The sequence below is a fragment of the Miniopterus schreibersii genome (assembly GCF_964146895.1).
Source record: "Miniopterus schreibersii genome assembly, chromosome: 12".
Lineage (NCBI taxonomy): Eukaryota > Metazoa > Chordata > Mammalia > Chiroptera > Miniopteridae > Miniopterus > Miniopterus schreibersii.
In genome coordinates, this window is record NC_138112.1 from 66,103,676 (window position 1) to 66,128,476 (window position 24,801).

Consider the following 24,801-nt stretch of genomic DNA (forward strand, 5'->3'; position numbering starts at 1 on the left):
GCTGGCCTTTGGGGACGGAGCTCCGGGTTCTAATGGAGACTCTGCCCCTCCCCGGCCCTGCGATGGGCTGTCCCTAACTTCAGAGCCCTGCCTTCCTCCTCTGTGCCCGCTGGCAGCCACACTCGGGCTGCTGTGAGGACCACAGAGGTCATTAGCTGCGTGTCCCAGAGTGGGGGCTTTATCACCCCGTTTAAGGCCTCACAGCAGCTCTGGGAAGTAGGCAGCTTGAGCCCGTTTTACACATGAAGAAAGGCTCATAACTCATCAGGGGCAGAGGCCGGGATTCACACCTTGGGAAGCCTGACCTCAGAGCCAGGCTCTCTCTGACCCTGCAGGGCCCCTTCCCGGTCCAGCACCCACCACGGTGCCTGGCATCCAGTAGGTGCCAAATAGGGCTTTTCCCTTTCCTCTGGTCCCTCTGGCACCCGGAGGGGTGCCTTCAGATGGGAATCACAGCCCCCATTAGTGAGTCGATACCACGTGCTGGAGGCATTCCCTGCACTGCCTCAGCTACTCCTGTGACAAGCTGGTGGTGACGTATGTTCTGCAATTGCTGCTTTTTATGCCCATGGTCTGCTCGACTGTAAAATGGGAGAGACCCAGGGCCGAGCGAGCCTGCAGCCTCCGCCCACCAGCCCCTGGATCCTTATGAGATTGGCCTCTCAGAGCCACCCACTCTTCTTCCCTTTCTCCAGAGGTGCCTGGCCTGCGGCCCAGGAGCCGTGGGCAGCAGGGGTGCCTTAGAGTTAGGTTGGACACCTGAGCCTGAAATTCAGGCTGCCCAGAGGGTGATCTCTGCACACAGATTCAGCTCTGGAAGCAGAGAAGGAGGGCATATATACATAGACCGGGAGGCCCGGCCTCTACTCCCGCCTCTGCCGCTCGGGTGAGCCGCAGAATCTTCGCAAGGTCCAGTTTCCTGGTGTGTGAAATGGGGATCATCACGCTTTCCCTGCCGACCCCAAGAGTCATCATGGAAACCTTGGCCAAGTGTTCTCCCCAGCATTATCCCGTTTCCTTGCCCTCCCTGGGATGCACGTGTCAGGCACTTAGCTCAGCATTAGCGCCCCAAGGAGAGCCACACAGCTGTGTGTTACAGAGTGAGGAGTGGAACCCAGGTTTCAGTCTCCAACCCGCTGCGTTTTTCCCCATAAGTCCAGCTCCTCAGTTATGCAAAAGCAGTGAACAAATAGTCAAATGCTGTCAGATGCATGTGACTTTCCTATGCCTCCCTCTGAGTGGGCAGAATATTTAGGAGAGGGGACTGGGTACCTAAACAGTGCCTCTGCTCAATTTCTCTACTGCCACAAGGTAGCACCCTGGGGTCCGCTGACAGAGTTCAGGGTGATTACTGGTAGCATGTGTAAGAACCCAGACTCTAGAACACAACTCCCTAGACGTGAACCCAAGTTCCTTGCTGTGTAACTCGGGGCAAGTTTTGCATCCTCTGTCTTCAGTTTGCTCATCTGTAAAATGGGGACAATAAAAGCACCTTCCTCATAGGGTTGCCATGAGGATTAAAGGAAATACTTGGTGTATAGATTTAGCACAATGATTGATATAGTAAGAGCTGGGTCAGAATTAGCTGCGATGTTGTTATTACAATTATTCTCAGGTATCTGTTGAATACGCGCTCTGTGGTTGTTGAATGGAAGTCAAAGCTGGGCAGCCTTACCTCATTTCTGGCGTCCTCTACAAATGCCAAGTGACCCCATGCCATAATGGAGGGAAGGGAGCCCCTGATCACTTTAAATCCCAGCGAGGGAGTCAGCAGCTCTTTATCTCTGGGCTTTACTCCTGCCAGCCGGTAGGGTCGGAGTAAGAGAACAGGCTGGCGGGCCGGCCAGGGCGGTTTCAAAAGAGCTATAGAAACGAGTTGTTTTTTTCTCTGCTCTGTTTTCCTGACAAGGGAGGCCCCTCCCTAGCTTCCAGCCCTTTTCTTTTCACCTCTTACCACCTCCCTCACCCCCACCACCGTCTTCTGCTCCAGCCTTTCTTGGCCATTTAATTAGCGTGTTTACTCCCTTTGTCTGGCATTGCCATCGACCTTCTGTCATCCAGCGGCCCCTCCCCCCACCTCTCGCTGCCCGTGACCTCTTCAAGCAACTTTCCCACGGAAAAAAAGGAAGACCAGGGAGGGCGGGAGAGGTGGGATGGAGAGAAGGGTTTGGGGGGGGAACAAAAGGCCCTGTGAATTATTCAGGGATACAAGCAGGGGGCTTCTGAAGAGAAGAGGGGAGGGCTGGACAGGGAGGGCAGAATTGCCCCTCTGGCCCTCTCCTCCAGAATTGAGGCTTCTCCATCTCCAGCGAGGCCATGGTTGCTGGAGAGACAAGACCATTGTTCTGCCCAAGGACTCGTGAGTTGGCTCATGGCTCCAAGACAAGCACTGCTTCTCACCGTGGGACCTGCAGAGCTGTTCTCCCCTCCCCTGCCGCTGTGCCAGCTCTTCTCTTTTCTTAGTTTTATACTTCAGGGGCAGGAATTAAAGCTTGCACCCTCCATCCCAAAGATCAACCCAAGAGCATAGGGCAAAGGAGGTGTCTTCTGATTGGCCAACAAGTGGTGAGGCAGACAGCTTTGGCAGAGTTGCCTGAAGGATGCGGAAGCTTGCCTGCCATGGGGGCTGCTAATCTCCAGAAGGAGGGCTCAGGCCTATAGAGCTGGGGACCCAACCGGGTGTGACCTATGTGGACTACATGGGCCAGTCTCCGTGGTCCTCATTTTAACCACATAACAGGGGGACTGGGTGACCACTTGCCGCTAACTCAACAATCCTAAGTACTGCCCAGCACTCAGCTTGACGCTTTACACTTGATGCCCTCAAGAACCTGAGAAAATTAGAATATTACAGCAGGAGACTGTATCAAGGCCAACTTCCTCTTACAGCTGGGAAACAAAAATGTAAATGATCGCTCAGATTTGCATAAGTGTTGGCTATTTACTAAGTATTTGCTCCAGATCCTGTATCCCCATTGGGGCCCCAGGGGACAGAGATGTAGGGTGCCCTGTTTACTTCGATGTGGTCATCAAGAGCAGAGAGGCTGTGTGGCCCTCCCAAAGGCACATGGCATGGCCCAGCTGGACTGGAAGGCGGACTTCCTGGACCCTTGGGGGGGAGAGGGGCTCCTTCCTCTATACCCTTCTGTATCTCATAAACAAATATCCCCTTCCTTCCCATGCCCTGGTGCCACCCAGAATCTAGTGAAAAGCCCTTCTGCCATGCTGACCCTTTCCTGGCATAGCAGGGTCACCCACCTTTCCCATGGTATTCACAGGTGTCCCAGGCCCCACCTGCAGACCCTCCTTCCCTAGACCTTGCCCCCACCCCGAGTTCCTGGGCTGCCTGGGGGGGAGGGGAGTGCGCTGTGCTGCTTGGAATATTTCCTGGTTAAGCAGATTGGGTGTGGAAACCTGCCAGTCCAGTTTGTGGGAACAAAGGTAGCTTTTGTCACCCAGATCTCAGCTACTTATCAGTGGGAGAGGGGGCCTTGGAGTGGTGAGGGGGTCAGGCAGGTGCTGGGCTGGGCGGAGTGCTGCCCCCTGGTGGGGAGCAGGGAGACAGGAAGCCGGACCTTTGCTCCCAGCCTCTCCAGGTAGAGCCAGGTAAGGAGGCCACTCAGCTGTGGGTGGAGGACCCTGGGCTTTGGCTGCCACCCTGTTCTTAGGTACTGGGGTGGGAAATTGTGAGGAAATCTCCCTGGCATCTTCTAACTCCAGACCCTCACAGGTCTACAGATAAGGAAACTGAGGCTCAGAAAAGTTAACAGACTTTGTGAGGTGTTACTGGCAGGATCGGGGTTCGAATGCGTTTTTCCTGGTTCCTAGCCCATCATACCATGCCTGGCCCAGTGTGTGTGTGTGGGGGGGGGGGGGGGTGTGTCACAGGATCCAGGATCTAGCTCATGCTCTTTTCCTGGTCTGCTTTCCCTTGTTTTGAATTCCCCTCCCCCATCCGGGTTTGATTTATCCTGGGGACAGTTTCCAGGGAAAAGTAGCCTTTTGTGGCCTGCTGAGACACAAACACTCCCACATCTGTTATTTCCACCTCCTCACAACCCTGGTGCACAAGTCATGGTCCCTGGGAAGGGACAGAGAGGCCCCGGAAGACTCAGCATAGCTGGGGAAGCATTGCCAGGCATGTGGGGGACAGGCAACCCCACTGCTCAGCCTTGAGGTCCGTCCCAGCTCTGCCGCCTCTCAGATGCGGGTTTATTCCTTCACTTCCTGAGCTTCATGTTCTCTGTCGTCAGCGTTGGGTGACAGGCTGACACAGACATAAGAGCACAGCGTCGTGAGTGGCTGAAACGGTGGGCTCGAATTCTTAGCTGTGTGATCTTCACCAAGTTTGCTCAACCTCTCTGTGCCTCAGCTTCCCTGCCTCGTAAAAGGGGGTTCATAATAACAACACCTCATGCATAGGTTGTTGGAAGGACTGGATGACTTACTTATTGAGAGCAGTGAGAGCCTGTGGGGTGCAAGGCGGGCTCTGTGCATGTTAGGGATGACCACACCCGGGTGAAGGCTCGTGGGCTGTCGTGTTCACCGAGATGTCCCTGGCTCAGTAGGAATGGACAAGTAAACAAGTAATAAACAAAATAAGTAACCAGACTCACATGCTCTCTCTCCCTCCTCCTGTTTGCCCAGCACCACCCTGCCCCCCACAGCAGAACTGTCCGCTTCTGAGGCTGCCTGGCTCCTGGGGTCATCTGTGACCCAGCGCAGTGGCCTCTCCAAGCCCACGTCTCCCTCCAAGCCCAGCTGTGGGAGCCTGGGTGGCGGGGGTGGGGGAGGGGAGATGGCGCAAGACCCAGCCCCACATGTCCCCTATTTTTCTAGCTGGCGCCGTGGGAGGCCTCTCCTTTCCCAGGCAGCTGCGCCATCTCCTCTCCAGCTTGGCTTGAGGTGCTGGGAGAGGAACAGAGCGAGGAGGAGGTTTTGCCTGATGTTTATATTTCTCGGGGAGAAGGAGAAGCAGCAGCTGTTAGAGCAACGGCGTCCAAACGCTGGCCGGGGGCCGGCAGCATCTGCATCTTCTCCCCAGAAGCGCGTCAGAGCGCAAGCTCTCGCGCCCTGGTGCAGGCCTGGGGCTCGGCCTCTCTCAGAGCTTCTGAGGGGACTCTGCTGTGCACCCAGGTGTGACTTGTTTCTTTATGTTTTCATTCCTTCAGCAAGTGTTCATGGAAAGCCTACCAGCGTCAGGCTTCTGAACAAAGTCTCGGGAACCTCACTGAGCAGGCAAGATGTGAGCCGAGAGTGAAGGCGGTGTAGGAGGGAGCCAGGAATGTATCTGGTGGAAGAGCGTGTTAGGCAGAGGGAACAGCATAAGCAAAGGCGCTGAGGCAGGACGTGCCAGGCATGTAGGAGGAACAGTCAGAGCAAAAAGGCGAGTGATATGAGGGAGAGCAGAGAGAGAGGAGGACTGGGGTGGGGAGCACGGGCAGAACATGCAGGTCTGTGTAGGCCTTGCTGGGACGTGGAGTGGACTGAGGAGCCATTCTGAGCTTGGAGGTTCTGAGTGGAGGAGTGATACCATCTGACTTAGTTTTGAAAGTATCACCTCCAGCTGCACTGCTAATGATACCATTGTAGTTAGCTGGTTATTAATAATAGAAATGAGCAAAGGGAAGACCAGACATTATAGGCATGTCATTTGTGCAGCTTCACCAGGAAACTAGCGCTGCACTCCCCGGAGAACCACGGACCCATTCCCTGCAGATTGCTGGGGGAAGAGACCCAACAAAGGGGAGACAGACGCATGCACAGTGAAGTTGGGGTGAAGGTATTTGCCTATCAGTCAAACCTGGGGAGCCATGGGTACAGCCCATGCAAGCCTGAGAAAATTTGGAAATACATACTCCCCTAAACAAAGGAGTTGTCTCTCTTGTTGCTCTCGACTCGGCTCTTGGCTTCCTTACATTTGCCCTTGTGGCCCACGGCCATGCGGACCCTGCACGTGATGGACTAAATGGGCTGCGGTGGGAAACCTAAGCTAAGTTGGCCCGATGCTGGACTGGATTTGGTTCCAACATGGAAAGGAAACTCTGGACACTGGCTCTGAGTTTAGCTCTGCTGAAGCCCCAACTACATGTCTTCTATGACTAGACTAAGAGAAATGGGACCTCGGAAACGCAGGGGTGTACTTCCATGGAAATGAACCTTCCTGCAATATCTCACCCTCTCTTGCAAGGCTCAGAAAATTCTTTTTCCCAGGATATCTCAAGAAATCCACCCCCACTAGCAACAGGTTGGGACAAGGACCCCACCCCCCACCCCCACCCCCACCCCCACCCCAGTAACACTAAGAACTTGCTGCATCTTATTAGGGATGGTTAATTTCTCTGTAAGAAAGGGGAGCACTTCACTGGGTGAAATTTTGAGGTCCCAACACTGGCTCGTGCTGTCCCGCTTGTCCAAACCATAAGCATCTGCTCTTTCCTTCCACAGGGTCCCCACCGTCCCAGTGAAGAACCTAAACGGGTCCAGCCCTGTCAACCCTGCCTTGGCAGGTAAGGGACACCCTGGGCTGGTCTTGCTGAAGGTAGAAAACTGAAAGCCAAGAAATAAGTAGTGAGCGTTTGTAAGAGAAAGAGACTTCGGATGTTAATGTAAACAAGGATTTTAGGAGTTGGGTTGAATGAGCAGGAAGAGGGTCCACGGAGAATCCCTGAGTTAGGAGAACTCTGGGGAGGGGAGGAGAGGAGGTTAATGGGGAGGGAGGAGTTGAGGGGCAGTGGGGAGCTAATTCTCCAGTCCCTGACTCCGCCCTGCCCTTCCAGGCATCACCGGGATCCTCATGAGTGCGGCGGGGCTGCCTGTGTGTCTCACGAGGCCACCGAAGCTGGTCCTCCACCCACCCCCTGTCAGCAAGAGCGAAATAAAATCCATCCCAGGGGTTTCCAACACAAGCCGCAAGACCACCAAAAAGCAAGCCAAGAAAGGTATCAGCCTCCCTGTCCTATGGGAGACTGGGAGTCCAAGACTTGGCTCCGGGCCCCGGCTCTGCCTCCACCACCGAGGGTCATCCCCATGGCTTACCCACTTGCGCCTTAATTTCTGCATCAGCTAAACAGGCTTAACTTGTACCTGTTTTGGTGATTATATCACAGTGGACTGTGTATAGATCAGACGGAGACACTTTAAGAGGTATCACAATGCAGTGCAGAATTATAAAAACATATATAATAATAGGGAGTGTGACACAAATAAAATACGTTAGAGAGAAAGATCACCTTGGCATTGGAACCAAAACAGACTGGATTCAAATCCCAGCTTTGCCACTCTCAAGTCAAGACCTCAGAGAACCTCTGTTTTCTCCCCTTTACCCCGGAGGGGGCGTGGGGGGGGAGGGAACAATCGCAACCAGTATTCAGCAAGCATGCCCTGGAATGCGTCCGTGACAGTTGTGAAGTGGCCACTGTTTTGTGTCCCCTTTGAGCCTCTAGACTCTCTGGCCACTTGTACCCCCTTCAGGAGCTCCTTCCTACATGCCCACAATCCCACAACTAAAGGGTCAATACCTGTGACTGCCCTGCTATCAAAGGGCCCTGCCTCAGCCCTGTGGCTGGTCCTTCTGGTCGCTGGCATTGGTGGCTAAATGTGTTGACTGTCACCCTTAAGCCCCCACCTTGCAAACATGTTATGAAGTTTCAGTTTCATTGTACGTACATTGCACTTAGCCCAGGGCCTGGCAAGAGAAGCAGGACAGTGGGAAGGAAGGGCCGGCATCCAGCTTTGGGCTGTTGCCCGATCCACTTCCTCAAACCCCTGTCCTACTTTCCCAGTCTATCCGACTTTCTCTGCTAAATGAACTCAATTGCCTTGCTCATAAGCTGATAGGAAATGACAGGAATTTGCACTTTCCCACTCTTCCTGTTATTATTAATAGCACATATCGGATCCTTAACTGGCAATGTGCTAAAAGGGCTGTGTGTCCATTAGCTCATTTAATTGTCAGAAATACTCTTTGAGTGGATGCTATTGCTCCTCTGCATTTTATAAGTGAGAAACGGAAGCTTAGAGAAGTTCAGAGAGTCACCCAAAGAGGCGCTGGCCCCTTTTCCTTCTGTGCCTCCTTGTGAGGCTGGATCATCTCATCCCCTCCTTCAGGCTAGGCCGCCTCCAAGGGATCCAGTCCCCAAAGAAATTCCAGAGTCATTGCATCTGTCAGGGTGCTTCCCAGAGCATCAGCCTTTCCCTGCCGCGGGGCTACATCTGCTGGCAGCGACCCCACCCTACCCTCGACAGCCAGGGAAGACTGTTCTGAAGCTGTGGCTACAGCTTCCCGGTTTCCCATGAAAATAATATCACTTTGACGCCACATTACAGATCGAGACAATACTTGGCACATTCTACCTAATTTTTTTTTAACCTGTAACCGTGTACAGGGCGCTTTTATTCCTGCTCTTATCGCATCATTTGAACAGATCCAGGCTCTGTGATTATATGGAAGAGAAACCCACTCAGTCTTTCTCATTGAAAAGTGGGTTTGTTGCAAATAGGCAGGGAGGTGTCAGGAAAGAGATGCAGGAGGTGATGGCAGGCGGGATAACCTCCCACCTCCTCAGACCACCTCTCTGCCTCTTCTGTCCCCCGATTCCCTTCCAAATTCTTAAATCCCGTTGCAGAATGAATTCCTTCCCTTTCGTGCCTTAAGCCTGGCTGATCAGGTTCTCCTCTGGTATGCCCAGCTCGGCGAGGCTGTCTGACCCCTTGTCTCAGTCTCAGTGGCGCACTGACCATCCTGTCCCCACAGGTAAAACCCCAGAAGAGGTGCTGAAGAAATATCTGCAGAAAGTCCGGCACCCGCCAGATGAGGTGAGTGCAGGGCATGCAGGGCAGGGCTCACCTTCTCCATCACCCACCCGCACCGTCTGCCGGAGTTTTCACACCATGCGCAAGAGCCGCTTGCTGAGTCCTGGCAGGTCCAGAGCCGGGCAGGGTGGACGCCCGCCTGGGCTCCGACGGTGGTGGTCCCAAGCTGCAGCTTCAACTCTCTGCTCCCCACTCCACAAAGAGCTGATTGATCCTAAAGTACCTTAACAGGACAGTCTGAATTTAAGGAAAGCAGAATGATATGCAGTGGGAACTGACCTTAAAAGGGCTGGATGATCAGTGGTTCTCAACCAGAGGCGCTTTTGCCCAACTTTTGGGGGAGACGGGGTGCTACTGGTATCTAGTGAGAAGAGGCCAGGGATGCTGCTAAACACCCTTCAATGCCCAGGACAGCCCCTGCAGCAAAGGATAACCAGCCCCTAAGGTCAATGCTGAGAAACCCTGTAGTAGATTTCTTTAAATAGCAGTCCCTCTGGTACACTAGAATTATTCCTTTATGCAAATCCAGCTTAAAGAAAGCTTATCAATGGGTCTGCCAGCCGGCATTGGGTTCCTTCCCAAGCCATTGAAGGACACGAAGGAAGGACAGTGCATCGTCTGAGCCCGCAAGGAGATTGTAATTTTGTTGGCCAGCCCAAGTTAGCATGTACTGACACCAGGATTATTTCAGGAATTCTTCTGTTGTGTAAAGCAAGAGAAAGCTATGTTTAGACTCCCAAAGGCACATATACCCTAGTTTGTGAGCTTTCTAGAAGAGGATCGGTGACAGCTCACCCGAGTTCGGGAACCATCGTGGGGATGCTCTGGCCTCCCCGGCTGTGTGAGGCTTGACGGCCTGTCTGCTCTGTCCCCTGCTGCCCCCAGGACTGCACCATCTGCATGGAGCGCCTCTCAGCCCCCTCGGGCTACAAGGGCCCACAGCCAACGGTCAAGCCTGACCTGGTGGGAAAGCTGTCCAGATGCGGCCACATCTACCACATCTACTGCCTGGTTGCCATGTACAACAATGGCAACAAGGTGAGTGCCAGCCTGCGGGGCTCCTGCGCTCCCAGACGGGGCCCTGGAGAGGCAAGAGCGTGAAGGCCCTACTGGAGTTGTGCCCAGTGATGCGGGGAGTCCTAAAGGCAGTCCCCGGGCATCCGGAGCCGTAATCCTGGCTTTTCTCAGCAGGATCCAACCTCCACAAGATTACAGTGTGGCAAAACCTGTCTTTACCTTCCCTTTGGGCCATGCTGCCCAACCGCCCAATCTCTGCAGTAGGCATGGTGGTCTGAGAGGTATGGACCTCTGTCCCTGAGGTTTTTGAGGAGAGTGGTCCATTGTCATGGCCCATGGCTGGGTGAAGTGGGCCCCCATCAATGAGGGAGAAAGAAGTTCTCATCACAGCACTGGGCCCGTGGTGAGTGTTCATTAATACTGGCATAGATGGGTTTCCCAATCATCCTTCCTTCTCTAAGACGAGTGATTTCCAGTTATAATTCATTTTTTTTGGACATTTTCAAAACTCCCTTGGTTGCCCCTTCAAAGGCACTAGGGATTGTTGCCAAAGTCCACCTGGTAATCCCTTAAGATCCCCCTGCTGGACTAGGGGAAGGCTGTGATAGGGGTGTCGTTCCCCCGTTAGAGCTGGTTTCTGAGAACCTGGGAATGTCCTTGGATGATAACTCTCTCCTCACAATGTCCCAGCTTTTTCTAAGTCTTTGACTTTTCTAATGTTCTTTCCTGTACCTAGAATAACCTTTAACCCCATCTCCATGAATTTGAACCCTACTTGTTTTTCCTGGCCCAGCTTGGTATGTGTCAGAGTCTGAGATTTCCCAGATCTCCTCCAACCTCTTACTCATCCAAAAAAGTGTCTGGCTTTCAGGGGGCTGCTGTGTGCTTCTCTTGCTGCGGGAAAGAGTAGAGGCAAGAGAGGCAGCTGACCCAGGATTGAACCCTGGCTTAGTAGCTGAATGACCTTGGGCAAGATTTTCAACTCTGAGGTTTCATTTTCCATCTGGAAAATGGAGATAAAACAATGCCTACTTTATAGGGTGTTATTTCTATCATGATTCAAATTGATACCTCCTTTGTGTTAATTATGGCTATAATTTTTCCCTTTCATCCTTATGTAAAACTATGATTGAATTTCCCAAAGTGCTGAGGACCTTTCTCAGTGTCTTGGGAAGTACATGTTCAGTCACTGATGGGTGACACATATCTAGATCCCGAGGTCACATTCCTGACCCTAAAGTAAAAGGTTTCATTGGGACTTTGTGCTTTTAGAGGTTGTTTTGGGTATAAAGAGCTTCATTAACATATCCTCTTTTGATGACTGTATTCAAGAATAAACTAGTACCTCTTTGCATTTATTTCCATGATGCTTTAAAAATGTTTCTTTAGACACCATCCTTTGTTCTCTTTGGCACTAGTACTTTGAAACATGTGGGTGTGTTTTGTTTTGTTTTATTTTCTTTACACAAAAGAGGAGAGAAAAGGGCCCAGAGAGAAATGGAGTGATTCACCCAAGGTCATGAAGCAGCTCAACGGCCAGAGCAGAGAGTGGGACCCCAGCTTCCTGACCCCAAGCCTTGGGTTCCCATTCCTTGATCACATGGAGCAATTGAATACAAGCTATGCCTTTAAATGAGTAGAGCTTGAGTTGAAATGTCCCTAAATAGCTCCGCAGAGGATCCCTGCCTTCCCGAGGAGATGCGGGTGTCCGGGCGAGCTTCGGGCCCAGCTGTGTGGCTGCATCTCTTACACACGTTGCTCCCTGCGTACTCACGCCTTCCTTCTCATTCCCTTTCTTCTTGTGAGCCTGGCAATAGAATTTACTGCCCAGGCTCTCACCCTTCCCTTCCAGGAGACACCTCTCCAGGCCCTTACATCACTGCAGCCTTAGTAACCCCCACTGTACCCCCAACAGAGCCCTGAGGTGCAGTGCCAACCTGGTCTCCTTCTCAAAGACAGGGTCTCTCTTACATGTCCCTCAGTATGGAGTTCGAGGCTGTTTGTGGAATTTTCCTCCTGTTACTCTGGTAGCCAAGCGGGGGTGGGGCAGCTAAGGTCTGACACTCATTTGGGTGCATTTTGTCCCCCAGACCCTTTGTCTCTAGTACCTTTTGAGGTTGGGTGGGGAGAACATTCCCAAAACTGTTTCCCAACCTGGTGTCCTGGCCTTGTCCCCTCAGGACGGCAGTTTGCAGTGTCCGACCTGTAAGACCATTTACGGGGTGAAAACAGGCACCCAGCCTCCGGGGAAGATGGAGTACCACCTCATCCCACACTCGTTGCCTGGCCACCCAGACTGCAAAACCATCCGGATCATCTACAGCATCCCCCCTGGCATTCAGGTGAGCCCACCCTCGTTTTAAACGTATGTAAGAAGATGTTTGTCTTCATCCATTCAGGCTGCAGTATCAACACACCACAGACTGGTTGGCTTTTAAACAACATAAATTTATTTCTGGAAGGTGGGAAGTCCAAGATCAGGGTGCAGGCAGATTCGGCGCCTGGTTCATAGACAGCTGTCTTCTCGCTGTGTCCTCAAATGGTGGAAGGGGAGAAGGAGCTCTCTGGGGTCTCTCTTATCAGGGCACTAATCCCACTCATGAGGGCTCCACCCTCCTAACTTACTCACCTACCAAAGGCCCCCCCCACCTCCTAATACCATGATGTTGGAGATATCAACATATCAGTTTGGGGGGGACACAGACTTTCAGTCTGTAGCATTCCATCCCTGCCCTCCTAAAATTCATTCCTTCTTGAACACATTTATCCCATCCCAACAAACCCCAAAGTCTTAACTCATTCCAGCATCAACTTTAAAGTCTAAGTCCGAAGTCTCATCCAAAGAGCGCCCAGATCAGACATGGGTGAGAATCGAGAAACAGTTCATTCTGCAGCAAATTCTTCTCTCGCTGTGAACTTGTGAAGCCAAGCAAGTTACGTGGGGGAGCCTCGCCAGACAGAGTCTGCTGCCACCTTGATCTTGGACTTCCCAGCCTCCAGCGCTGTGAGAAATGAAGCTCTGTTGTTGGAAAGCCACCCAGTTTGTGGTGTTTTGTTACAGCAGCCCAAGCTGACTAGCTGGCGTTACTCCCTGAAAAGTCTCCTTCCCACTCTCGCCCCCCACCTCTGGGGTCTCACCCTGCCCCACTCTCCACCATTGTTCTTATTTCCTTTTTGTCTCCTCCCTGGATTTTGTGCGCACCCAACAAAGGCTGCATCCACTCCTCCTGTCTTACGCCAAGTGTGACATATTAGACATATTGTCCCGCACCCTGCCTTTTTCAATGAGCGGTGCAGTCTGTATCTTTCCTTGTCCGCCTGGAGAGACCTTCCGCACTGTCCTCGGCCCGCGTGATAACGGCTTGTGTAAAGCTGCCGTAATTCACACTCAGCGGTCTCCATTTGATGGGCATGTGGATTGTGTCCAATCTTTTGCTACAACAAATAACGCTGTAATGAATCAACTTGTGCACATGCGAGTGTGTCTGTAGAATGATTTTCGAGAAGCGGGATTTCCTTGTCAAATGGTATTAGCATCTGTAATTTGATAGCTGTTCCTTGGCTCTGATTTTTGTGGGCATTCCTTCCCTCTTTTGATGCTTTGAAACGCGGCCCTAAGGAACAAATTGAACAATTTTCCTGGCAGTAAATACAGACACGTCCCTTTGTCACACATCGAAGCTTTTTCTCAATGCTCTAGGGCGCTTACTGGATTCATTTCCTTAGTAAATATTTATTAGTTCACCCTCCCTTTCCCTCCCCTCCTTGCTGTTTTCCATTTTTTTCTTTCATTTGACAAACATTTGAGTGTGGATTATGGGCCAGGCATGTTCTAGATGCTGGAGAAACAATGGTGAGCAACGTGGACACAGTCCTTACTCCGCCGAAGTCCCCATGCTAGTGGGAAGAGGGAGACAATACAGGAAACAGAGAGATAAACAAGGTTCTTCCAAATAGTGGAAGAAATGAAACAGGGAGAGAAACCAGGCTGCACCCGCCGCCTCCCGCAGCCACATCAAAATTACAACTAAAACACAGAACCACCATCACTCAGAGCCTCCTGAGATCCAGCTGAACAGAAGCCCCACAACCAGGGAGCTGAAGAAGCACCGAGAGGGTAGGAGGGGCGGAGACGCGGGCGGATCGGGGCTGGATACCGGAGACTCCACCGCGGCCCACACCTGATGCCGCGGGTAAACCCGGGAGGGAATCTCGGCGGCGGGGATTTCCCAGAGGAGGGAGGGGTCCTAGCCCCACAGCAGGCCCCCAGCCCAGGGCTCCAGGCTGGGAAGAGACGTGCCCACAACTCTGGGCTGTGAACCCAGCGGGGACTGTCCCTGAGGGTCGCAGAGGCTGCGGGAGCCCAGCAGCTCCTCTAAAGGGCCCGGCACAGACTCACTCGGACGCTCCCTCTGAGCCCAGCGCCGGGAGCAGCCGGAAAGGACCCGGGACCCTCGGGGAGGAACTAACCTGCCTGAGATCTGGGCGAGAGGCGGAGGGCGACTTCCTCCCGGGCAGAGGGGCTGGCGGAGGCCATGGCTCCTGTGGCGAGTCCTCCCCGCACAGCCGGCAGGCAGGCGCCATGTTTGAGTCGCCAGCACCTGACTCACCTTTGGCCCCGCCCCGTGACTCCCGGAGGCCCCGCCCCTCCCCACCTGCAGCTCATCCGGCTGTTTCCAGGGGCTTTTCTCTGCAAGTGGCCTCTGGAGCCTCATGCTTAGGACTTTCCTAAAATCTCTCAAACAAGCAGCAGCTGCCCCATAGGGCTTGCTAAGGGCCCCAGGCCTGGCACTAGCGGCAGCTGCACTGGCTCATAGCTTGGCCTCTCCTGGGCACCGCCAAGCCCAGCACAAGGAGCAGCCAACTACGGTTTGCTGTGTAGCTCATGCTGGGGGGCCCTGGGCAAGTCACTGGCAGAGGCTGACTTTGCACCTCCCGCGAGGCCCCAGAGACAGTGCACCTGGTGGTCAGACTCGACCACGCTGGATTACAACCCTCCCAGATCCACAAGTGACACTCAAGGGGTGCACTTGGTGAACACCAAAGCTCCACTGAAGCAAATCCTGCTCCATAGGGGTGTCTCCAGCACAGCAGCTCTCTGTCCATAGTTGCAGCTGGTCCTCACATTCGATTGGCCTGGGGGTCAGATTCTCCCAGTGATGCCAACAGCAACCAAGGCTTAACTATAACAGGACAGTGCACACAGCCCACACAGGGGGGCACCTAGAAGGCCCAGCTCAGGTGACTGGGGAGGCTGACCCACTGGACCCTACAGGACACCTACTACACAAAGCCACTCTACAAATTCCAGGAAACATAGCAGCTCTACCTAATACATAGAAACCAACACCTGGAAGCAGCCAAAATGTGGAGGCAAAGAAACATGTCACAAAGGAAAGAACAGAAGAAAGCTCTAGAAGAGGAACTAAATGAAATAGATCCAAGCAAGCTAACAGATACAGAGTTAAGAATTTTGTTTATAAGGATGTTTAAGCAGACTATTAGGGAAATAATTGAGAAAATTGATAACATAATAAAGTACCAATTTGAAATGAAGTCTACATGAACTGAAATGAAGAATAATTTACAGGGAATCAACAGTAGAGTAGAGTACGCTGAGAATCCAATCAGCAATTTGGAACATGAGGAAAGAAAAAACACCCAACCAGAAGAGCAAAAAGAAAAAAGAATCTAGAAATGTGAAGATAGCATAAGGAGCCTCTGGGACAACTTCAAGAGGCCCAACATTCATATTATTGGGGTGCCAGAGGGGAAGAAAGAGAGCAAGAAATTGAAAACCTATTTGAAAAAATAATTACAGAAAACTTTCCCTACCTGGGCAAAGAAATAGACTTACAAGTCCAGGAAGCACAGAGGGTCCCAAAGAAGAGGAACCCAAAGAGGCCCACAGCGAGACACATCATAATTTAAATGCCAAAGGTTAAAGACAAAGAGAGAATCTTAAAAGCAGCAAGAGAAAAGCAGTTAGTTACCTACAAGGGAGCACCCATACGACTGTCAGCTGATTTCTCAACAGAAACTTTGCAGGCCAGAAGGGAGTGGCAAGAAATATTCAAAGTGATGAAAAACATGGAACTACAACCAAGATTGCTCTACCCAGCAAAGCTATCATTTAGAACTGAAGGTAAAGAGCTTCTCAGACAAGGAAAAGCTGAAGGAGTTCATCACCACCAGACCAGCACTACAGGAAAAGTTGAAGGGTCTTCTTTAAGAAGAAGCTAATGAGCAAAAGAACCTGACGAACTAAATAGATCCAGAGACATTGACGCATGCAGTAGACGATCATATTTCAGAGGAAAGAGGGAAGGAGGGTGGAGGATGGGAAGAGATTAACCAAAGAAGTTATATGCATATATGCATAACCCATGGACATAGTCAATAACGGGGTGAAGGCCTGGGGAGGGGGTGGGAGCGAAGTGGAAGGGGTCAATGAGGGGGGAAAAATGGGACACATGTAATACTCTCAACAATAAAGATATATTTTTAAAAAAAGAAAGAAAGAAAATAAACAGGGAGATGTGATAGCCTATAAAAGAATTGAATTAAAAACATGCTACTTCTCTGAGTTACTGTTTTCTGGCTAAATTCAGGTTTGGCTTCTTTCCTACCCTGTGGCCTGGTTTCTGGCTAAATTCTGTTTCGGTTTCTTTCCTACCCAGCAGCCTGAGATGGCTTAATAGGACTGGGTGACAGCAGTTGAAATGTTGTTAGGTTTTTAGTCGTAAGTTTCCCAACCAGTCAGGGGAAAAAATAACTGTACATCACTAAGCTGCAGAGCAAAAAGGATGTGGGCCCTCGATAAAAGCTGTGGGAGGCGTCCAGTTCCCGGCTGATCCTCACCAGCTGGGGACTTTGGACAGCCACGTGACCTTCCTGACTCAGTTTCCTTATCTGTGCAGCCGGGAACCTAATATGCAGGGTTTTGTGAGGATGGGAGCTAAGGTTTGTGTGTGCACATTGTGGTGGCGGGCACAGCACTCCGGTGCTCAGTCCCTGGTCACCATCATTATGGGAGTATCCGCATTGTTGGAGTACCCTATTTGTCAGGGTAGGAGGAAGGCCCATGTCTGTCTGACTAGGAGGGTCAGAGGAGACTTTTCTTGTTCAGGGCAGTTGCTAGAAGGGCCTGAAAAGACATGAAGAAATGGAGAAGAGAGATTTTAGTAGGAGGAGACCACAGAATCGCAGAGGAGAGAAGGTGAGGGTGTTGAAGGGCCGTGAGGAAGTGTTTCATTTGGGGCCTCCCCAGTTAAGGTCATGATTTCATTGCCCTTTCTCAGCCCATGGAAGCTTGCGTTTCCGTGAGAAGTCGAGACCTTTCAGCTCGGCCTTCACTGCAGAGAACAGTTCCCTGGGGGAGAAACTCAGGCCCAGTCGTGACTGCTCCGCTTAGCAATGCGCCAGGAGCTCGCAGCCTTGCTGGGTCAGCGCCAGGCAGGCGTCTGTGCCCTGAACGACGGGCATGTCCCAGGCAGGAGAGGAGCGGCCAGAGCCCTGCTGGGAACCGGCCCTTCAGTAAGGCAGCCTGGCTTAGAAACAGCCGTGGCCATGGGTACGTGGCAAATGTGGAGCGATTTCATGCGAATGTGAAATTCGGGACCATGCCGTCCTGCACCTCCAAGAAGACACTGTAGCTTTCAGCTGGGGGTGACCTTGCCCTTCGCTGAGACTCCACCACACTTACAAGGCCGTTTGGTTTGCAAAGTCATAGGTGATCCTGAACCATCCTCACAAAACTCTGCATATTAGGTTCCCGGCTGCACAGGTAAGGAGACTGAGTCAGGAAGGTCACGTGGCTGTCCAAAGTCCCCAGCTGGTGGGGATCAGCCGGGAACTGGACGCCTCCCACAGCTTTTATCGAGGGCCCACATCCTTTTGCTCTGTCGCTATTAAAAAAGAATTTAAATCCCAGCACTTTAAAATCACTTTGGAATCATTGTCCATCATGAAAGAAAATGAAAACTCTGCGATTTCTTGCAGTTTTGTCTTTCATTCCTATGTTCACTTGCTCATTCATTCATTCGGCCAGGAAACACTCACCCATCATCTGTGTGGGGAGCTGGAGCCAGGACCCACATGGAATTGTCAATGTTATACTCGTGTTACCTAGAAGGGATTTTAAGACAGGTTTCAGAGACTTGGGGGAGGGGGGGCCGGTGTACTCAGAAACAATAGACAAACATTTGTGTGTAGGGCAAAAATCTCTCATTTTTCATGAATTTCTCAAAGGGGCCTGTGGACCCATTCTGGACCCTCACTGGGAAGCCTGGTTTCTGGCTAAATTCTGGTTCGGCTTCTTTCCTAGCCAGCGGCCTGAGATAGCTTAATAGGACCAGGTGATAGCAGTTGAGATGTTGTTAGGTTTTTTAGTCATGAGTTTCCCAATCCATATTGTTAAACAAGAAAACAAACCAAAAAACCATGAGGACAAAGGAGAAAATGCCCAGGAATCATTGGGATCATTCTGACTGCACAGCTCGGCGCTCAGAGGCGCTTGTATTGTCCTGAGCGGTTTGGAGGTCAAAAGTCCAGAGTGTGCCTCAGAGCTCCTGGGCTGAAGTTCTGGCAAAGCCACTGACATTACCAAGTCGTTTCCCCTGTGACGGCTGTAGTTTCCCTCTTTTGTAAAACCCAACAGTCAGAATAGGCGTGGCGGTGATGCTGCACAGGTGCTGAGCTCTCAGCACACATGCAGGTGTCATGCTCGCTTAGCATTCATCACAGTCGCACAAGATGAGATTCCAGGGCCTTCCTGCTCCAGGAGAGGGCTCCAGCTGGCACAGCTGGGAGGCTGCAGCTCGGTCCTAGCCCAGGTCTGAGGGCTCCGCTCCTGCTGCTTTTGGGGTCTGCTCTCTGTCTATACCCATATCATTGTCTTCATTATTTGCATTAGTCCCGGCCTGCATCTCCTCGTCAGAAATATGTTGAAAAGTGCCCTTTGTTTTCTTTGTTTGCTTTCAGGGGCCAGAGCACCCGAATCCGGGGAAGAGTTTCAGCGCCCGTGGCTTCCCAAGACACTGTTACCTTCCAGACAGCGAGAAGGGGAGAAAAGTAAGAGCCCTGGGGGTCAGGTTATTTGCTTCTATATTAGGGCACAAGTGTTGCTTCCTACGATGCCCAGGGTAAAGAGGACTGGGTCTCCCTTAGCTCTGGATGCACATGGTAACAGGTCATAGTGGAGTCAACCATGGGTAAGGGCAGATATGATTAGAATTTTTTTTTGTAGGATGGTGGGGGTGGGGCTTTGGCTTTTTCCTCTCCTGGATATTACTTGCAATAACTTGCCTAGTTTAGAATCCTTCCTTTAGGACTTTGCTGCTTAACAGCCGGTCCTGGGGCCAACACCAGTGGCAATGTCTATAAGCTTGATTGAAGTTCAGAACCTTAGAACCTTCTTCATTTTAACAAGATCTCAGGTGATCTGAGAGCACATTCAAGCTTGATAAACGCTGCTCTGAGGCAGGGAAAGGTGGCACATAGTGTCAATGCCTGCTGTTATTATTATTACGACTACTATGACTCCCCACCTCCAGCCCAGGCCATGTTTACATTCATTAAGTTCTGCACCCAATGAATTTTTATCAAGAGCCTTCTTCATGCTGGACGGCATGTTAGGCATGTGTCTTGCTCAACAAAGATATACATTTTTAAATTTTAGCTGAATTAGAGCATTCTGCAAGCCCTAACACCTCCCTGAGCCTCACCTGCAAAATAGAGGCAATAATAGCACCTGCCAGACCTCATTCAAAGTGTGGTTGTGAGGACCAGAGGAGCAAATAAATCTGAAATGGCCATGAAGAGGTCAAAGTGCTTCAACCCTGTCATTGCAGAAATATCCCACAGCTTTAGCTGCAGGAAACGAATCCCACATTCAGGTGGGGTGGGGTGGGGGTGGCGGGGGTGGCTTCAGAAGGTCTCAGATCAGAAGCACCTCGAACTCCTAGGTCCTAACTTAAAACGCAGCTATGATGTTGGCAGCTAACACTGGTTGAATAGTGGGTTCCAAGCACTACTATTAAACTACTTTTCACGTAGCACCTGCTAAATTACTCACAGCCTTCCAGATTTTCCCTTTGCGTAGGGGGTCGGAGTGCAGGCAGGCGTGGGGCCTTTTGCAGGACTCTGCCGTCCCCAGGATCATCTGTGGCCGACAGTGAATGTCTGGCTTTCATCTCCTGCCTTTTCTCTTGCAGGTTCTGAAGCTGCTGCTGGTGGCCTGGGATCGCCGCCTCATTTTTGCCATCGGGACCTCCAGCACGACGGGCGAGTCGGACACCGTCATCTGGAATGAGGTCCACCACAAGACGGAGTTCGGCTCGAACCTCACTGGCCACGGCTACCCAGACGCCAATTACCTGGATAACGTGCTGGCTGAACTGGCCGCCCAGGGCATTTCTGAGGACAGCGCCGCCCAGGAGAAGGACTGAGCTGGAAGGGCTTTGGGGAAGAGGGGTTGTGGGGACCACAGGGCAGGAAGTGGGGAGAGTCAAGGTCGAAGCTGGCGCTATGCCCTCCCGACTCCCTCCTCTCCCCTCCTGTGCTGTCTCCATCCCCCACCCTCCCAGCCCCAGGGGGCGCCAGAATGAGTAAGGGGCCTTCGCTCATAAGCCTCATCCACTGCAAAGGGAACATGGGATGGGGTGGGGGCCCTCCCCGTCTGTTCCCAGGGAGTTTTCGGTGCTGGGTAGGCAAGAACACCAGCCGTCTTCCCTGAGTGGGGGCATGGTCAGCACTCTCAGGGTGTGGGCAGTGCCTGGGCACTCATCTCCTGGCCTCGCGAAGCCAGAGGTTCATTGCCTTAGCTGGCTCCTTGCTGCTTCCACTTTCAGAAGTGGAGTTTCCGCTTTTCTCTCTCCCGCTGGAGGCGAGGAGCTCTCACTGTGCAAGTTGGGGGGCAAAGGGGTGAACCGCGAAACTGCTGTGACATCAGATACCGATGCCTCGGTGCAGAGGGAGGAAGCACTTCTGGCCGGAGGGTCAGGGAGGCGAAGGCCTCTGGAGCACACTCAGCTCTCATATGAGTCCTTGGCTTCTCTGGGCCCCCCTGCCTCCTCACAACACTGACCTGTCCAAAGAGGCATCTGCTTCTCTCATGGGGATGGGTGGGCTCCCGGATTCCTCTCTGGGTGGCATCCCAAGATGTTTCCAGCCACTGGCTGATCAGACCAGAGCCTGCATCCCACTCAGCATCTGAACTGTCCTCAGAGACAGGAGCCCATAGCCTTCTTCCCGGCTCATCCCAGACCAGCTCAAAGATTCCATGAGTTTCATCAAGTCACTGTGAGTAGAGCCTATGCTGGGCTCTGTGCCATCTGTGTATGTGCACGTGTGCGTGCGTGTGTGTGCGTGTGCGCGCGTGTGCACCACTGGGTCAGGTTGGTGGAGAGTCGCATCATGTTCTCACACTCTGCTTTGCAAGATGTCAAACCCCAGTTCTGATGAGGATCAGACAGCCAGGTTGTGGCCCCTTGACTTCTTTCACCCTTTGCCAACCCATCCCATAGTAAACTTGGACCCTGATGTGGTCAGAACTGCGTTTGGGAGAAGGACTGGTCTGACCCCTTTTTCTATCTCTTTCAAGATTGGATCTGAGCCAGTCTCCATCCAGCCTTGTTTCTCTGAGAGTTTCGATCTGTGTCCATGCAAATGTGTTAATTAGAGCCCAGGGGTGGTGCTGGGCCCCTCAACTCCCTTGTCTATTACAGATTGACCTAGAACATGGAAGGAGCCTCTTTAGCTCATTCGTAACAGGGTTAGTACCACCTTAGGTCTAGTCCAACCTGCATTTGGGTTGTGTCCCAAGACCCTGCCTATCTCCTCCCAAAGTTCCTCTTGCCTTCAGCTCCCATGAGGGAATGAATTGGGAGTCAGGGAGGAGAGGCGGGGATCAAAAAAGGGAAACCCAACTCCCCCTTTGAAAGTGGGTTCTTTGAACTATTTGTTTGAGGGAAGTTCCTCTGGATACTAATTCGAATTTATATACCTCATGTTTTGGGGATTTGACGTATATATATGCATATATATTTCATAATACTTGGAAGGTTTTTGATGCTAGAAAAATTGAAACGAAAGAACCTTCGAAAATGGTACTTAAATTAGAACCGGAAACCAAGCTTTCCTGAGAGCAGCCTCGGAGCTGCTTGCTGTTAGGCCTGCAGCCATTCTGATGTCTGTGTGACCAGGGGATTTACCTGAGCGTCACCCAGGTCCCGGGGACATGCTGGTGCTGAGCCTTTCCTCATTTTCCAAGTGGCTATTGGGACATTCATCAGCTCCAGCAGGGAGAGCTCCGATGGGAAGCTCTCTGCCATATTGGTTCCATTCTCTCCTATCAGTCGGCAGTCATTTGTCTCACCAGCAAACTGGGTCAGTCTTAAGTTCACTGCACTACAGAGTCATTTCCTGCCCCAGTCGGGAAGGAAGCATTGAACTCAATGGAAGAGACATCCCTGCGGTGTTGACTGTCATGCCCCACGCGCTCGCCAGGCTACCATGTAGCAGATCATTAGAGAGCCTTACTGTAGGCCCTGCCATCTCCGCCTTCACCCACCGTGATGAGGAACCGGACCGAGGGTCAGTGGGTAGAAGCACAATTGTTCAGCAGGAGGTGAGAAAGAAAGAAGACGTGCTCTGACAACTGGCAGTGGGCAGCGGGGAGAAACTGGTTTCCTGCATCAGCCAAGGAGGGTGTGGGTGGGAAAAGGGCCCTAGAGAGCGTGCAAGGCAGGCTGGAAGCCAGGGGCAATACCACTTCGAGAGTCAGCCTTCATACCCTCGAGCCTTTCCCCAGGAGGCTGATTGTCTGTGCCCCGTTTCTCTTCCTCTCTGAGGGTGCTCAGTAGGGGCCACCTCACCCTCATCTTTTTGTGGGACCTTCTGGGTAGAGGGAATCTTGAATTTCCTTTCTAACACTGTGCCAGGCAAGGCGGGAGGCATTCCTTTGCCCTTTCTCTTGAGCCAGCTTGGAGAGGTGCAGTCTTGGGTTCAGTGGAGACCCTGCGAGCAGAGGCCCTGGGCATCCACCGCTTTAACACAGGGGTGTCCCCACCAGAAGCCCTGCTGAGCTCCCTGGCCCAGGCAGGGACTTCCATGCCTTTCCTTCCATCGTCTTAGCACCAGCAGCCCAGTTCCTCCCTCCCTGAGTCTCCAGGGATGACGGCCCGGTCAGATGCTCATCCCTTAAAGATCAGTTGTGTAGGTGTGGTTGTGTGTGCGCCTCGTTTTCATTCCTTTCCTCGGTGCTTTCAGACTCGGTCAGAAGTACTGGTCCTGGTGTTGCGCTGTTGTGTGCATGAGAAGACTGGGGGGAGGCCCCCGTGGGGTACAAGAAAGGGCCCTGTCCCCTTTCCTTGTCTGTGGTCGCTGGCACTGAGCCGGGTGGGCTTCTGGGAGAGGGCAGGTGAATGTCCTCCTGTAAATCTTTGTTGTTGGTGTGTTTTGAAGTCCTTGGTGTTGCTCTGGGAGGGGACATCGCCACCTGGTGCTCCTGAGCTGTATGTGCAGAACAATAAATGGCAAACGAACCACCACAAACCCTTGTCAACCTTCTCCTTTCTGGAGGTCAGGCGCCATCCGAGAGGCGTTTTGGGTAACCCCTGGAGCCTGTAAGCAACCACAAGCCCTTCCACTGGGTGGGGCGGGGGGGGTCCCTTTTCTTTTTTTCCCCCACATGTTTTCCACCCACACATTTGACCAAAGGACCTGGCTGGACTCCTTGTTCCTCTAAAGGAAACAGGCCATATGACAGGGGAAATAAGTAAATAAACCTGTGGGGGAAAGAAAGACCTTCTTAGAAACCGTGCGTGTTCGCTTCTTACAGTTCCTCTCACCCGACCACACCACAGTGTCAGTCTCAATAGTTCACAAGCTGTTATTTTTTCAAACCAATGTTTAGTGTTAATCATCCCGATATTAACAAGAACACAAATAAAATGTGATTGCAAAGCCACCTTTGTTCCCCAAACGTGTCTCCATCTGTGAGAGTCCAGAGTGTGGTTTTCTCGAAAGCTGGATTGGCCTTCCCACAGGCCCCGGCCTGGGCTCAGCAGCAGGAAAGCGGGGCCTGGGAACCCTCCCCCCTGGGCGCTGACTTGGTAAAAGGACTTGACGAATGCACACTGTAGACAGACTCCCACGTTCCTACTTCCTCTGGGTGAGCAGTCAGACAGAGTGCTCCTTAAGTACGCATTTTAATGCACATTTATGTGCAATTTCGTTAGTGGAAATATAAGTTTGCAAGGTTTTTCATTTCAATGGGCAGTTAGTGCATTGAAAGCCTGGAGGCCTACAGCTCTACTTTGTCTCTCTGACTCTCTGACTTCAAAGAATTCCTGGGAAAGTCTGTGTTTGCAGAAAAGTGGTTAGCTTGGCTGAAACTCGCCCACAAGCACCCAGAGGTTTAGAGGGACATTTTAATGCTTAAGAGGTGGGGTTAAGTGAAGGGGCTGTAGAGATCGGTGGCCCTGGCTGGGCTGTCACGAGAGCAGGGCTCTGCTTCTGCCCCTGGCCTCTCTTCATCACAGCGGGAGGCAAGGGAGGGGGACCGTCCAAAGTCCTCAGAAGACTGTGAATGTGAACCCGGAGAGGACAGACTATCCACAGGTCACCCACTAATGACATGTGATTTGGTGAGAAATCTATAGCTTTCAAACACCTTGTGGAGGAACATCAGTAGAATCGCCCTGATGGTTACGGTTAGGTGAGGACGGTATTGAAGCTGGGCAAAGCCCCAAGGGACATGTGCACCCTGCCACGTGCCTGGAACTGAAAGGAATACGTCACATGGGGCACTGGGCGCCTTCCTCGCTGCGTGTCAAGCGTGGGCCTGACCACGCTGGCTCTTGCTGCTGGAGAGAGAAAGGCGGGGTGCACAGGCGGTGTCCGTCTGTTTCGGTTTGGGGAGAACGCAAAGCTCAGCTGTGGGCTTGCTTGGACTTCTTGCTTTACTTC

The 24,801-nt window shown here is 52.1% G+C and overlaps 1 protein-coding gene across 1 annotated transcript in view; it reads left to right on the forward strand.

Annotated features, from left to right (window-relative positions):
- DTX4 (deltex E3 ubiquitin ligase 4) overlaps nt 1-23,820 on the forward strand; it is a 32,238-nt gene extending 8,418 nt beyond the window's left edge. Inside the window, exons 3-9 of the mRNA XM_081155289.1 lie at nt 6,448-6,509; nt 6,780-6,941; nt 8,756-8,817; nt 9,700-9,852; nt 12,012-12,173; nt 18,814-18,903; nt 20,046-23,820. Coding sequence (XP_081011415.1) covers nt 6,448-6,509; nt 6,780-6,941; nt 8,756-8,817; nt 9,700-9,852; nt 12,012-12,173; nt 18,814-18,903; nt 20,046-20,279 — 925 coding nt within the window. The 3' untranslated portion in view covers nt 20,280-23,820. The remainder of the gene's footprint in view (nt 1-6,447; nt 6,510-6,779; nt 6,942-8,755; nt 8,818-9,699; nt 9,853-12,011; nt 12,174-18,813; nt 18,904-20,045) is intronic.
- The last annotated feature ends 981 nt before the right edge of the window (nt 23,821-24,801 follow it).